This window comes from Haliaeetus albicilla, chromosome 6, assembly GCF_947461875.1.
Source record: "Haliaeetus albicilla chromosome 6, bHalAlb1.1, whole genome shotgun sequence".
Classification (NCBI taxonomy): Eukaryota; Metazoa; Chordata; class Aves; order Accipitriformes; family Accipitridae; genus Haliaeetus; species Haliaeetus albicilla.
Window position 1 is genome coordinate 39089873 of NC_091488.1, and position 15881 is coordinate 39105753.

General features: G+C 35.5%; 1 protein-coding gene across 37 annotated transcripts in view; it reads left to right on the top strand.

The window, feature by feature from the left end:
- The window catches only part of ABI3BP (ABI family member 3 binding protein), a 168334-nt gene that overhangs the window by 53440 nt on the left and 99013 nt on the right, over positions 1-15881 (top strand). For all 37 annotated transcript variants that reach the window (XM_069785638.1, XM_069785647.1, XM_069785651.1 and 34 more), the window contains exons 6-10: positions 498-559; positions 5391-5442; positions 6536-6598; positions 7686-7781; positions 10557-10634. In XM_069785638.1, coding sequence (XP_069641739.1) covers positions 498-559; positions 5391-5442; positions 6536-6598; positions 7686-7781; positions 10557-10634 — 351 coding nt within the window. The remainder of the gene's footprint in view (positions 1-497; positions 560-5390; positions 5443-6535; positions 6599-7685; positions 7782-10556; positions 10635-15881) is intronic.

The window sequence follows — 15881 nt, forward strand, 5'->3', positions numbered from 1 at the left end:
GCTGTATTGCCAGTGCTAAATGTGTATTTCTTTTAGAAGAACACACTTAAAAGCAAGACTAACTATTGGAGACCTTAAAACATGCTGCTTTTAGCCAGTCCTAGTACCAGCCTGACAGATGGGATGCAGAAATTCCTCTTCTGAGTTTCTTCCTTGCATGTTAGTGTTGTGATTATATTAATTTTATTAAAGAATCCTCTTAGGCACGTCTGACTAAGTCCCAAAGACCACTTCTGTTGTAGAACAACAAGAATACATTTCATTTCCTCTTTGTCAAAAGGTGAAGAGGAGGCCTTGCGGATGAATTAATTAATCTGGAGAAACAGGACCAAACAAAACCGTTATATGGTGTGTTTTTATACCTTGTAATTAAGCCTCCTAACTTTCTTAGCTATTGAAAAAGGTGAATAAACTTCGTTTGGTTTGCTTTGCTTTGCTCTGCTTTGGACAAAACAAAAAGTAATTCTGTATATTTATTTATCTTTCTGTCAAATTAGGTAAAAAAGTAAACGGACAACTCCAGAATATGTACAAGTTGGTACCTAATGCCCAAACACAGGTATACAAAACAGTCTTATTTTTTATACCAGATCTGTATTTTGTATGGTCAAATTTTTGCTTCTCTGTTAGAGTAAAGTGAGAAAGACATTATGGCCACAAATTGCCAATATAAAAAATGTGTTAAATCTAAGACTAGATAACCGTATGGAGAAGTGTTTATAGGTGTGGATTGATGAAATGATTAAGAACTGTAGCTGACATGATTATGTATAATGATTCCAGTTTAACAAAGATAAAGCTGATGGTTTCCATGTGTGGATTCTAAACATTCAAATTTACTTATCCCTTAGTAGTAGTCAGGTTTGTTATCATGTGATATTTGTGGTCGTCAGTTCATTTTGTGATAAGGTAGTGCTGTTATTTCATAGAGTAATCTTGTGTATACTCAAGTTCTGAAATTGTTAGTTGTCCCATTGAATTCTCTGATAGTTCTCATATGCGTGGCAAGTGTTTGCAGAACCAGAGGAAGCTGGAAAAGGCAATTTAATTTCCTTATCAAGATTGCTAGGCAGTTCATTAAATCCTTACAGGTGGCAAGGTAGCATTTTTAACTGTTTCATCAAAGCATTCAAAGATTTTTGTGAATAAACAAATAAATATCAATATTTATTCATTTCCTCATTTTTTTTTCTCATCTGGCATTTGCTGTAACAGCTGTCAAGCAAGCACGGGTGGGTTTCATGTGTTTGTGGATTCACATACACAAATACTTTTTGCTTCCAAGAGCTGAAGCAGAAATGAAGGGTCTGTAGACTGAACCTGTTAGTAGACTAGTTTTAATAGAGTGAAAAATAGACATTTTTATTGGTAACTCTTGAGCATTACCTCCTCTACTCTGAGATTAAATTGGCTTCTTCATATTTCCTTTCCTTAATTTTTCATCAAAGTGCAAGTTTCAGCAGCTAATCTTCTGGGGGTTTGTTTTTGTTTTGCTTTAAGGTACTGTCCCTGAGGTAGACTACAGGATAACTTCCCAAGAAAAGTTGTAGAAGTCCTTGTTACTTCAGATGTTTTAAAGGGTTGACTCATGAGTGATGATTATTGTAAGGGAACAATCTGTTCTTCACAGTTCTCTTCTGTCTCTAATTTTCCAAGAGCTTCCATGGTAGGAAATGGTCATGTATGGTCCCTCATTGTTGATTCTTCATATTGTAAGCGGTCTGTAATTATCAGACCTGGAATTCCTTCAGAAATCAAACCACAGTCCATTACATACATTTTCTTGTAGAAATAATTAGGTATTCATTTAGGACAGTAATACTTTAATTATAGCATTACACGCAGAGTTAGAGCAGTATAATGCTTAGGTTATTGGCAACATAGTCATGTCTCGCATTCAAGAGAAAATGTTTTATCTGTGAGTAATATGAAGCCAGTTTATTAGATATTCAAGAAGGTGCTCATCTCATTGTGTTGTTGATGAAATCAACTTTACTGTTCTTCCCATTGGTCCCATAAGCATCTTTAAAGCTACGTGTGACAGCCCAAGACCAGGTAATTCATTCTGGCATATGGAGTGCAAGCTGAGTTCCTTTATTCCTCTTAGCAAACCCTGTGTGCCAGGACCCTGACACTGTTATGCTGCTTCTGTGGAAGCAGGGATTTTATATGCAAGAGAAGTCCTGAGAAAGTGAGCTATAACAGTTTTCCAAATACTTGCACGGCTTAAGCATGAAAGGAGGACTGGAGCCAACATCTAGTCTTTTCGGTCGGCTTCACAGGGCTTAGCTCCAGAGAAGTACTGCTTTATCACCCTGTGCAGAAATATCATGAAAACATTCCGTAGATTATTCTAAAAATTCTTTTATCATTCTCACACTAGTGGTGCAAAAGTCATAAAACTAAGGCTGGGAAGCAGATAGTGGTCAGCTCTTGAGTTTACGTTATTAATTAAGTTTCCACAGTATTAGGTGGGGTATGTTTCAGTGGTGTAATCGCATTATCAGAGCAAAGACAGAGTGAGTGTTATTTAGGCCAAGCTTTGTTTATGCCTTATTTTGCTCCAAAGACACAACTGGCTCATATCAGCATGGTCCTAACCCTTCTCTGTAAGGAGACGTTTTTAAAGGCTGTTTATTAAAGCGACATTACCGATCCATCTAGTCATTCTGCCCTTTCAACATTGGTCACATATCAGCTTGTGTTTCTTTTGGCAGGTTCATCCTTTAAGTTTGACTAAGCTCCTGGGGCTGTGAGCTACAACTAATGAGAGAGGGGAAGAAAAGGAGAGCTCTAGAGATGGTCATTCTTTTTCCCTTCATAAACAATGGGTGGTGGTAGGGTGGAGAGAATGCAGTAGAAATTTATTTCCTCTTCTGTCTGATTAGGTTCCTGTATTTTCATAATATCAGTCTGAAAGGTGGGGTCATCCTTGACTTTTCCAGCCAAAAAGCAGGACTCTTAGCTTCTATCCTTTGTTAAACTCTACAAGACAAGATACCTGCTCTTCCAAAACTTACGCAATCCAGGTTGACCGTAATGCTTCCTTAAGGAGTCTCTTACATGTATGCCAGTCATTTGTGGCTTTTTAGAGTATTGGAATATAAGAGAGGCAGAAAGAACAAATGTCACTGAAAAGTAATGTTGCCATATGCCGTTTGACAGAATGTCTGAGAACTGCAGTCCTTTATATAATATGCCATAGGTATATGGTCAGAAGTTAAGATGCCTGACTTATGGTATAACTTAAATCTCTAATTTTCCTGTGAAACTAAGTAGTACCTTATTTGCCATCTTCCTTCATTCATGGAGATGCCGCAGTCATTTTAATAACTAATGTTCCTAATACCTATGTGCTTTATATTCTCTGTCTGGAAAATATAGTGATCAGTGCCATTGCTACAGATCATGTGCTGATGTTTCTGAAATAGTTTGTCCAAGTAGTGAATTCTACTAGACATAAAAATATCTACAGTAGTCACTTTTGGGAGACTGAGAAGAGATGATTGACAATATGGTGGTAGATTTCAAGTGCAGCACTTGTAGATTTGTGCAGGTGAGCAGTGTAATTACAGCAGCTGTGGAACAGAGATTTCATGTCAATTATTTGTTCTTGAGTGAGAAACTAAATTCTGAATGTATTTTAATGTATTTAGCATTTTCATATTGCTGTCATTACAGTAATCTGTTGTTATTCAACAAGCTTGCTCTTGTCAATCTAAGAAGCTTTTGCTAGTAAAAGGACTGATAATTATGATTAGAAGTTCTGCATTAGAGTTACACAAGTGCTCACTACCACTTGAGAGCTGTTTATTTGATTGTAGGGCTCCTGATGAGAAACACAATAAAATGAACACCTTTTTCTGATAAATGCATCTCATCCTACTTGTTAGTCACATGAATAGCAGGGTTACTTCAAGAGCTGATCATCTGCAACGCAATTTTTTCACTAGAGGGCAAAATAGAAATGTAAACCGTGTTAATAATAAAGGAAAAATAGTAAGCAATAAAAAAGGAAGATTATTTTGTATGCTTCATTAATGACAATGATTGAAACCTCCCTTAATTTCAAACCATGTTCATGCCAATGCAAAACTGTTACTAGGTAGCAGAAAGTAGTGGCTTTCATAGAATAAGCAGCCTCCATCCATTTCCCTGAGGAAAGGTCCATCTTACTTGTTGAGATTTGCCGTCTTCCAGCTTCTTAGACTTTGCTATGTCTTTGATGTGTACCCAACTATTGCTTTTAAAGGTGTGGGGTTTTTTTTAATATTTAGAATAGAGCAAAAATAGTTATTCTTAGGTAAATAATTAAACCTTTGTCATCAAATGCTGAATTTTCATGCAAGTGTCCTTTCACATGAAGTAGACCAGATGTCATGAAGTGCAAAATGAACATTAACTGATTTTGATTTTAGCAGTGTAGATTTAACACAGAGAGGTAATTGAAGTTTTTCATTTCTTGTAACTCAGGTATAACTGAAAAAAAAAATCCACATTTAATGTAGTTAGCATTTTTATATTGCTGGCATTGCAATCTACCTCCTCTCATCACCTGAGTGTATTATTAAGCTTTCAGAAGTTGGTCTTAGTACCCATGTGTGGTAATGAATACTGATTTATAATCTTTGGAATCAGGTGTTTTCTTCCTTTTAATAAATATGGGGTCCATTGATGTGTTCCTTATTTTTGTGGTATCAAAATGCTGGAAAAGATTCACACTTAGGCAAAAAGTAATCTGAGTCAAAGATAAGTGAACACCAGAAAAGTCCAAGTATTTAGCATAAAAGTGTGAGAACAACATAGGTGGCTGGCCAATTATACTTTGGAAACAATTTCACCAAATTAAATGACTCTGGGTTAATCTACTTTAAGCAGACTATACACCCAAGAGTGCTGATAGTTTACAAATGTACACGTGTTTCTGGAATAGTTTGTGTTCTAAATATACTATTCCTAAGAATATAATTATATCCTGTGACCAAATTTGTAATTGCATATGTTTTACATGTTTTGTTGTAGTTAAATTTCAGCTGTTCTTAGCTTTCTGGACTACTCCCCAGTGAGTGCTGAGGATATTGTTAAAAGAAAAAAGGATTGGGGATTCCTAAGCTGTCCAGTACTGTGTTTTTATGAAGCAAAACATCTCAAGCTGAAAAAAGGAAATCAAAATGCGGTATTACTATACTAGCCCGTGGGAATTGAAGCAATAGTGTAACATTCAGTGGCTAGGGCCAGAGCCATATCCAGTGTTAACTTGGGGCAGGCACGGTATTGGATTAGAGCCCTCTATTTTTGTTATTAAGAAAGTTCAGTTACTATTATGGCAGTTATCCCAAGGCTTTTTTCTTTTTTCTTTTTTTTTTTTTTTCCCCCTCCTCTTCTCTCAGCTTACACTGCGTGATAATAAGAAGTTGGTCCCTGTCACAATAATCAAACAAGGTAAATTTGTATATTTTTTAAAATTATTCTTACGCTCTGCAAGAGTAACTTAAAATTAAAATGAAAAAAATATTCTGATTCAGATGTGAATGTCATGAAAGTTTCCTTTTAGAATAGGTGGAACCTTATAAACTATCATATCCTTTAATTACAAATACTGTCAAGCTGTTACCTATTTGTGTTAATAAAATGAGCTATTACATTGCATTATAAACAATTACTTAGTTGAGTCATTGCATGGATACCAATGAGTTCTGATTTCTGCTAGTATCCATTCTTTTTCAACTAGATTGTCCAGGTATGTTGAAGTCCCAGCTGTGCATGACTTGATAGTCAGGCATGAAGGGCAGCAGTATGAATAAGATTCATGCTGCCAAACTTTTTTGTGGGTATCTTCAGCTAAGTCATTGACTTAGACTCCCTTCTTCTCCTTTCCCTGGTCAGTGGAGAGAGATACCTACACTACGCTTAAACATACTGCCCTTTAGAAATGCCTGTTTTTCTCTAGTAGTGAGAGGTAGTATAGTAGTGTAACCTTCAAAAATTAACTACTTAAAGATAGTGGATAGGAAATGAGCTGCAGATGAAAACTTGCTAACAGAAACTGTATTGGGAATAACCTTAAATAACAAAATCAAGCAAATTGTCTTTGGAGGTAGTTCACAGTTCAGGGACAGGAAAACACTGGAGCATGGTGTGAAAGCAAAATACAGTAATTACCATTAAAATATGACTGTACTGGCATTTACTTCACCTGGATCTTTTTTTGAAGACTTGTGAATGGCAGGGTAATGAAATAGCCTGGAGCTCGCCCTATATTAGCATAAGCATAGAATGTCATTTTTCACTAAGGATATAAAACTGATATGCTAGGGGAAAGAGATTCACAGTTAAGAGATGATACAGAGGAAACACAGTTTGCAGTCTCTTAAACTGAATGTAAATACAGAAAAGATTAGGATGGTGTCCTCATCTCCAATTATTAAGTTAAGGGAAGGTTTTCAGAATGCTGAGGCTTGTCTCGGGTGTGGTTTTGTTTCTTGTTTTGAGTTTTTAAAAATTATTTTCTAATATCCCTGTGTTGTCTCCACAGTTATTCAAAATCGGACACAGTCAAAAACTTTGGATAGTTCTTCTCTGCCAGGAGCAATATTAGGTGACTACAAGATATTTTTATTATTTTTTTTTCATCTTTGACTGAAAGTTAGAGCCGTGTAAATGCTTTTAATTTGCTTGATCTTGATAGTTCTTTCTTTGCATATCAAAGAGTATTTTGCAGCTGTTTCAAACAGTGTTTGTTAAATTTTATGGTGGTACAGATGATTCAAGGATGATGTAGCCTAAGGGAAATAGAGTCATTTTATGGTCATAGTATTTTAAAGAAGATAATGTCACTGTTTAAGCCAAGAAGTTCTTTCATACTTCAAGTAAAGTTGTGTGTCAAAGATCTTCCTGAGATAAGGAGTTGTTCGTTTTGTGTTTTTTAAGGTAGTATAATAACATACCATCTACAGATACAAGCCTGTACTGATATTAGGCTATAGTGATAGATACTATAACCTTCCTTGTAGTTACAGCTTGACGATAGATCTTGGAGCATAACTGTTTCTGTCAAGCCATTCAGTTTCATGCTTTCAGTTCTTATTTGACCTATAAGAATATACAATATTGGCTTAGAACATAAAAGTAGGGAAAAGTCTATCATATAGTGCTTAGTGTAGTGAAGTACTGGTCTGCCTGAAATAGACAGGAGAGGCTCACTGCATCATGCACCTTGTGACTAATTTATTCCTGGATTCAGGCAGGTATTTAGTCCTTTATATATATGGAAATACTTTATGTAACTATGTAACTTTGGCTTAAGTTTGCTTTGTGTGAGTTTTAATGTATTGATGTGAATCAAACAGATACTCACTATCCACATTTGGTGTTGAGTCTTCTTGGCCCACCAGACAGAATGTCCCAGCATCTGTGATACTGCAGTAGTCCAGGGTTGTATGCTCCAGTATGGAATTGAATTGTTTTCAATCCTGATTAATAGTGAAATGGTGGTAATACAGTGAGTGGTGTAAAGGGGAAATAGCACCGAACGGGAGTAATAGTTACTGAATAGAACTAACTCATTTCCCAGATACTCAGACTAAACTCCCAATGGTTCAGTAGTAGTTGCTCACATGTCTCAGAGGGCAGACTGTGTATTTTTCATCTCTTGTGGAATTAATGGCACACATCTTTCTGTGTAGTGCACCTTATTGTTCCAGGTCTCAATGAAACTCAGCAGAAACTTCCTCCTGTCCTGACAATAGACGACATACCTCAAGCATCCAGGAAAAAACTGGGTAAGCAGAAATGAACTAAGCTTGTATTGTTCGTGAGCAGTATCAGAAGAGTAGCAATGTAAGGTCATGTATGCAAGCAGAAAAGCCCTTTTTTTTTCCCTCTTTTATCTTCTTTTTTTCTATTTGTCTGATTAATGATTAGCTTGGGCTTATAAGGATTCATAGAAATTCACTTATTTAAAAACATCTGAATAGGTTTTTAAGGTACGTTGCAGCCATTTAAAAGAATATGCAGTAGCTTTGATTCCTAGAGGAAAGGAAGGAAACTAGTCACGTTTATGGACTTTCAGGATTTTGTTTTGTTTTACAATGTAACTCATTTTTTTCATAGGTTATGTCTTTCAACATATGTCTTTAAAAATGAAAGTTTGTGTGTCCATTTGAGAGACCAGATTTTCAGTGAATTTTAATTATGTGAGTTCTGGCTTGAGTATATGTGAGAAATTGTTTCATGAAGAGATTATTATCTGTAATTAAATCCATGAAAAAATGGTAGCCAGAAATTAGAACATTTCAGTGCAGGTTTCATGTGTATCTTGTGAAAATGCCTGAAACCTGCAGGAAAAAGATTAATTGAGGGTTTTGTTTGAGATGTGTAAACCAGCATATCATCTCTAAATAACATCATTGTGGGAGGTGCAGCTATCTTTAAAAACCTCAATAATGTCCCCAGTGCATTTCACAGATCCCTTGAGTAGAGTTCTGGACCTGATGACTTTTGACTTGGCTAGTCTCAATACTTAATTTGAATTCTGAACATCTGGGTCAAATTTTTTTCCTTTCTTATTCCTGCTTTGTTGAATTTACTTTGTTGCTCCATTGCCGGCCACGGCACATTCTCAGACTGGCTTGCTTTGCAGGGAGAAAATAGCAGTGCTTGTTCCTGTTAAGATATTGTGCATGTGTAAGGGTAGAGCTACACAGTAGAATAATATTTTAATGTGTTTGAGTAAGAATATGTTTGGACTGAGGCTGAATTCCTTAAAAATTAGTATCTGGAAGTATTTACCAGCATTTGACAGACAAATGTTAGCATTATCTGTGGCTACTGAAAACTTAAGCTAAGCAGAAAACCTTAATTGCAGTATTTACATTACAGACCATGACTGGTTTTCAATCATGATGATAAAATTAATCACATTGTTAACTTCATTACTAATATTTTCTTTGAATAGCAAGCATGGAAAACAAGGCGTTTATCATTACTAGTTTGGTTTTAACATGTATATGATGTGCAGGTAACAAAGGTACCATTAAAACTCAGTAAACCATGTATTGACAAATCTGTTTTTCATACCCCTTACTTTTAGTAAACCATATTTTAAGATCTCCAATATTAGTTTTGGACTAAAGTATCTAGAACTTTTCTATTTGTTTTCATTTCCTACCAATAGAATTGTATCTTTCTCTAGGAAAGCGATGTTGTGGTTTCAGATAGGTCATAAGGTTCAGTAGTGTGTGCAGTAAAAATGGCAGAATGTGACTATGACCAAAAGATGGGGAAAAAGACAAAGGTAGCTTCAGTTGTCCCAGAGATGTCCAGCTTCCTCAGCTGGCTGAGCGTAGAACTTGGACTTCTAAATTTAAATGAAAATAATTAAAATAAAAAATAAATTAAATAAAAAACAGACAGCCGGTGTGATGCCACTTTGGAGCCACTCTTTATGGTAGATTACACAAACAACTTTGTGAAAATAACCGGGGCAAGCAAGGGATGTTTTGTCCTGTTCTGTGTACTATGTAGGAACATGAAGTAATGGGTGTACACACAAGGGACTACTAAATTTCAGAGGAGTGTGAAACAGGGAAGAGTCATTGCTTGGAAAGCAAAAATATTCTGAGAAACAATTTAAATGTATAAAATAATTGACAAAAAGACATATTGTTGAAATCTATACAGATAGCCTTCACTGATGCCTGAGAATGACGTATGTCTACAATAAAATGCAATAAGGCTTATGCTGTGTGTGCAGTTATGACTAATATGATTTGCTGGCATACTGCAACTATTCTAATTCTGTCTTATTTAGAAAGGTCAAAATATTCCATCACAGAATATCATATTTATTGAATTCTCAAAGTATTTTTTTTCTGTTTACTTAGTTAGTAACTTACTAGTTTGTTTTTTTTTAAAAGAGTAGTAGTCCAGAAAAAAAACCACAAGATATAGTGCCTTAGTCCTCAGTGGAAGAAAAACAACAGGTGTATTATTCAAGTCAAAATTAATTAATTTTTCCCTATATCCACTGCTGGAATATCTTTATATCTGTTGGAGTAGAAGGCTATTGTCATACCACTGTAATTGTTAGAAGTAATGTAAAGGAAAGTAAGGACACGACTAGTGTGACAATTCCATTTTAAATGAAAAGTGATTAGACTATTCTTGTATAACGCTTAGAACTATATTACCTCCTTGAATTTTGAAAAGCATTTTTGCTGTTAATGCTCAAATGCTAGACAAATAAAAAACGCTGAAAACTATTTTGCACTGTGAACAAAATGATTCTTAAGGCATTAAATTGCTTGCTGTAAATTTATTTTTAAGGAATCTTTTAATGAACAAAACAATAACAAAAATGCATGTGTTTAACATAGCTAGATAGATACTTGTACTGATTGTGCAGCGAAAGTTCATTGATTCCTAAAGGTATTCAGCTTTCCACATTTATCCATGTTGGTTTACTTTGGCAAAATGAAGTGGAACAGAAATAAATCTGTGGTAGAACGCAGCAGATACAGCTTTGCAGTTACTCTCTAATGTCTTTGTCCCTTTAGCTAAGAATGAAACTCGAGTATGGCCCGCTGAATCCAAAACACCAGAAGTTCAAGAAATCTCCCCACAGTCGCTCCCAGGTAATGAAAATTCTATTTTTAGAAGCTCTGTGGAATACCTTTGCCAAATAGATAAGCTAAAATTAAATACATCTTTGAGTTGCTTAATCTTCAGTTAAAGGCAGTAGTTGGAAAACCGGGATAATGTAGCTGAATTAGTAGCCATGAATGGTAGATGTGGATAAAAATCTGAATCTAATTTTGGAGGAGAGCTTTGATGTTAGGTTTATAAGAACACTTAGAACCATATTTTTGTGGGGTGCTGGATACCTTGAAATTGTGAAAAATGGCAAAACGAGTTTTCTTGTGATGCACCTTAAACTTATGACTTTCAGGAAATATATGAAGGAAAGTAGAGATAAAGGCATGATTGCCCAAAATGCATGCACAAGATTAAGATGAAACAGTCACAGTAGCAAGCTGTATTTCAGATATGTAGAGGATGACAGCATGATGTTCCATTTAAGTTCAGTTTTGAACACATTAATTTTGACCACACTCTCTGTGGACTTACTGGTCCTGTTAAAGTAAATGGGAGCTGTTCACATACATGGGAAAGGAATATAGAATTTGATCCTAGACTCATATTCAAGGTTGTATGTCTGTGAAATGTATGTTAACTTGTATATTTGGAAGACTGAAGTTTTTTATCATCTACTTGTGGCTGAAAAAATATGACTTATTTAAAAGGGCTACTCAGCTGCTGATTTCTTAAACTGTTCAAAAACATGAAGTGAAATTTTAACTCACAAGATTTACTGCCTCCATTTGCTTAGGAAACAAGTTAGTGTAACATAGGCAGACTACTTTATCAAGTTGTATGACAAGTATAGCCCTGTATTTTAACATTTGCAATCTGAGGGCAAAAAGATTGGAGAGAACTAAATTGTTCAGTGTCAAATTATGAAGAGTGACTTTCCACCCACTTTATCAACCCACACTTTGGGATTGTTTAAGTAGGCATACACCTACATTTTCTGTAGTCTGGCTTTTATCCTATAACTGAGACTGAAGTCTTGATTCTGCTGTCATTAGAGACAATAGTTGACTTCTGCCAGCTTCTTTGCTGAAAGGGAGAAAGGAGGTTGAATGGTGGCAAGACTTTAAAATGAAAAAATAATTTGAGGAAACAATACAGTGAAGGTTTGCTTTGGTTTAGTTTAGTCATATTATGTGATCTTGTTGGCATTACTCTATTCCATCTATGAAGTATTTCCTGGCTGGCTGAAATGGTGTAGCATGTTATTCCTTTGACATCACATGATTCACACAGATATTGCTATTAAATATGACTGTATTTATTTTATTCATTAAGTATATCAAAGATACCATACTTTACATCATCAGGCCAACTCAGTCTTTAATTCAAACCAACCAACCAACCCCTCCCATAGAGTATGTAGAGAACAAAAGAGATGTAGGATCAAGTATTGTAGCAAAATCACGTAATGATTGACAATTATATTTTAGATTAAACAATCCATCAATTTTTTTCTCTGAAAATGTTTGCAGAATTTTATTTGCCACTCAATAGATAAGTGTATTTGCCAAATTCTATTTTTAACCATCGGTTCCTTTCTGCAAAACCTTCATATGGATAGCTCTTTTCTGTTCATCCTAAGCATTAAGAGGAAAACAAAGATGCTCCTCCACAGGAATTTATTATCAACAGGGGCTCTGAACTTTACAAGTTTAGCATATGTGTAATAAACAGCTTGGTTCTAATTGGAAATTTGTGTATACTTGTTAAAAAACTGTAAAGATTTTTTTTTTAATTTCTTTTTTGTTTTACAGTTTGAGGTCTCTTGTGGACTTAAATTCTGCAGTTATTTTACTAAATGATTTACCTTGTCTAAGTAACTGCAGAACAAGCAATCTACAAATATATTTTATAGAACTTTGCCATTTTGTGAAAATGAGAACTGAATGCATAAATGTATGTAATTGGCTCTCCCGCAAAATCCCTAGTCCTCAGGATTGCATTCATCTAATCAAAATACATCATTCCTTGTCCTGGAATTTACCGGCTAATGAGGTAAACAGTGTGAAATCTGGCACCAGAATTGATATATCACCTGGGGAGGAGAGAATCAGTTCATTCCATTTCCTTTCCTTTGTGTTCTGTAATTATGTTTATGTGCTTGGCATGCAGTAATTCTGACCATAAACATCGTCATATCTAGACATAGCACAGAATTACATGTTTATGAAGTTGGATAGTGTGTTACTGAAATATTTAGAATAATTTTCATTTTCCACTTCATGCTTCCTCTGTGGTTTTGCTTCCATGTCTCTTTTTCTGTGGTGACCATTCCATTCAGTCATTCTTTGTTGATCACAGCACCAGTGTCTCATGTAAAAGTATGAGTATGTCACACTATTTACATTAAAGAATGTATTCATTATGGTTTCAGTTAAAGAGAAAAAAAGAGAGTTACAGGAAACAGGGAAATGAATGTCAATCCTGTAAAAGAAAAAATAAGTTCTTTGAGTGTAATTTCTGTCTAGCCATTGCATATGCAAAAAAAACTTGAATATTTACACATTTGAGCCAGACTTTCACAAGTAACTTAAGCAAAAGATCTGAGTACCAGCCTTTTGCAAGGGTTGCATTTGAGAGACAGGGTAATATATAGGCACAATTAATTGAGTTTAGCAATAGGATCTACTTCGTTATATTTCATTCAGACCTCCCTATTTGAAAATCATACTGGATTCTTTGACTAAGGCATAGTAATTATTTGCTGTTAAAGGTTTAAGGACTGGTGCCAGAAGTGGCAACAGAACGCTAATTTAAAAGGAGCTGTGTACTGCAGCAGCCATTGTGTCATCAATCATGCAAGAAGGGAAGAAAGGAGCTTGAAGTATGTCAGCAAGCAGACCATCTGAGGGGCTCCATGAGCTGGGCCACTCTTGTATTCCACTGGGTCTTTGTCAAAGGGTGTGTTTTGTGATGTGGCGTGCCTTTTTTTGGTGTATTTGTCAGCCAGGCATCCAATCATTTTTTTAATTTCAGGCCTTCCCTCCCTTGGCATGCACTTCCATGGAAAGACTGGTTAGTAAGGTCATTCAGGCTTTGTTTTTGCCAGGCTTGTTACAATACTTTCCACTTGGGACTAATTTATTCTTAACACAACAGCACAAGGTCATAATGCTTTTTTTCCCCCAATCTTTAAAATGCTGTCTAATGTACCTCAAACTACCACTACAGTTTTTCTCACAGTTGAATCAAGCGTGAGCCTTTTTATTTTTAACTTCACAGGGAAAGTGGAGCTAACCAAGTTAGGAATATCAGCACATTTGTCTAGGACATGGAAGAACTAGTTTAAAGAAAAAAGAGCAAGTTATTTCTTCATGTAAGGGATTGTACCAGAAATTTATCAAAGCAGATTTGTGAAATAGAGAATTGGCTTGAAAGAAAAGTACCACCTGTGAATCCAAACTAGGGTTAATGTTTAGTAGGAATAACTCCTTTGTTGCCGCATTTCCCAAGTTCTGTTCCTCCTGTCTTCCTTCTGGCCCCTGAAGGCTTTCCTTGTGCTTGTGTGGGATATGAGAAGGAGTGAGATTATGGCTTCCATCAGAATGTCTTAATTCCAGTTGTGGGGGAAGAGGAACATTAATGAGAGGGTCAAGAGAAGTTAGAGGAAAAATAGTTTAAGAAATGTTGCCTGAATGCATTCTTGCTGTATTCCATGCCGTCATAGTAACTTACCTTGCTTGGTCATTTTAACCATTTACTTTGCAGCTACCATTGAACCACCACATTAATCCTAGTTTACCTGGTGCCCTGGAGAAGTCAGAGGTGTTTCTTTTTCTCTAATTTAGCTTTCAAAGCCTAAACTTTCTGCTTCCTGTATCTTTTTTTACAAAAATGCCTGCTGTTGTTTCACGTCATCCCTACAACGTTCTGTGCAAAACAGTGTAGAGCTTGGTTTCTTTTGTCCAAATTCTAGGCATGCTTTTTCTTGTTCAGCTTGCTTAGCTAACTTAGCTGACAAGCGACTGACGAAGACAAATGGCTTCGTGTGAGTGTAAACCATCTGACCACTAAAAAACCCCAAAGCATAATGAGTTCTAAATTTCTGTATTTGCTTTTGGTGTTTTTTTGTTTGGTGGTTTTTTTTTTCATGATTACATTTCACCAATGAGAAATGTTAGCTTTTGAAGTACTTCTGAGGTATGGGTTTGTTAGTTGTTGTTTCTGTGTCTCTGTGGGTGAATTTTCTCCCACAATCCTCATAGAGATAAATTGCTTTAACTTCTCTGTAGAAGGAAATCCTTCTTCCACTAATGACAGTAACAGCACTGTAACTGACTTAGTAGAAGCTGAACTGGGTCCTAATTAAGGCAGCGTCTATGGAGACTCCAACTTTTGTGGCACTGAAAAGCACCATACTCTGAAACAGAAAATAGTATAATAGTTGTAAGTGAAGTAGCATCTATGTAACTATTTAGAATCTGGAAAACAGCCTGTTCTCTTCTGGCAATTAAATAAGAAACTTATAAAGCTATCTGGAAAACAGCCTGTTCTCTTCTGGCAATTAAATAAGAAGCTTATAAAGCTACATGATCAGTTCTTTCTTGAAGCATGTGTAGTAGATTGTGGAAAAAGCATGGAGAGCATGCTGGAAAAACAAAAGTTACTCTTGTCTATTGTATCTCAGAAAGAAAGTGTTATTTTATTAAACTGAATGAATACGAAAACTTAATGCTGTATTGATGCTGATCACCAATATTAACGATCTCCTCTCAATACCAACTGTGTAAATACTGTGCAGTTTGCTCTGTGGAAGGAATTCATGCTCTTATCACATTCAAGGCTGAGACCTTACCATCCTGTGTTCCATATCAATAAGCTTTGTCATTTTATAATCTGCGATTACCAGTTTTGTGTACTGTATGATTGATTAAACACTATGGGACATCCAGCAAGATGGAGAGGAAAGAAGTGATCTTGACTTACATACCATCGGAATTAAATGTTATGTGAAACAGATGGAAGACTACAATTATGAACTAGTTTATTAAAATAAAGTCAGCAATTCAGTTTAGGTACATTTAATGGCTGTTTAATAAACTGCCTGTGCCTTATTTTGAAGATGCAGAATTAGAAGAATGAATAAAAGTCAGAAGCCTATTATTACTAGAAAAATGAAAGAGCTGAAGTATTATAGGTGAATCTTTATTCTTTTCTGGATAATTTTTATATTAGAAGGATTAAAAAAAAATCCAGAATAGCAGGGAAAATATTTGTAAATACACTTT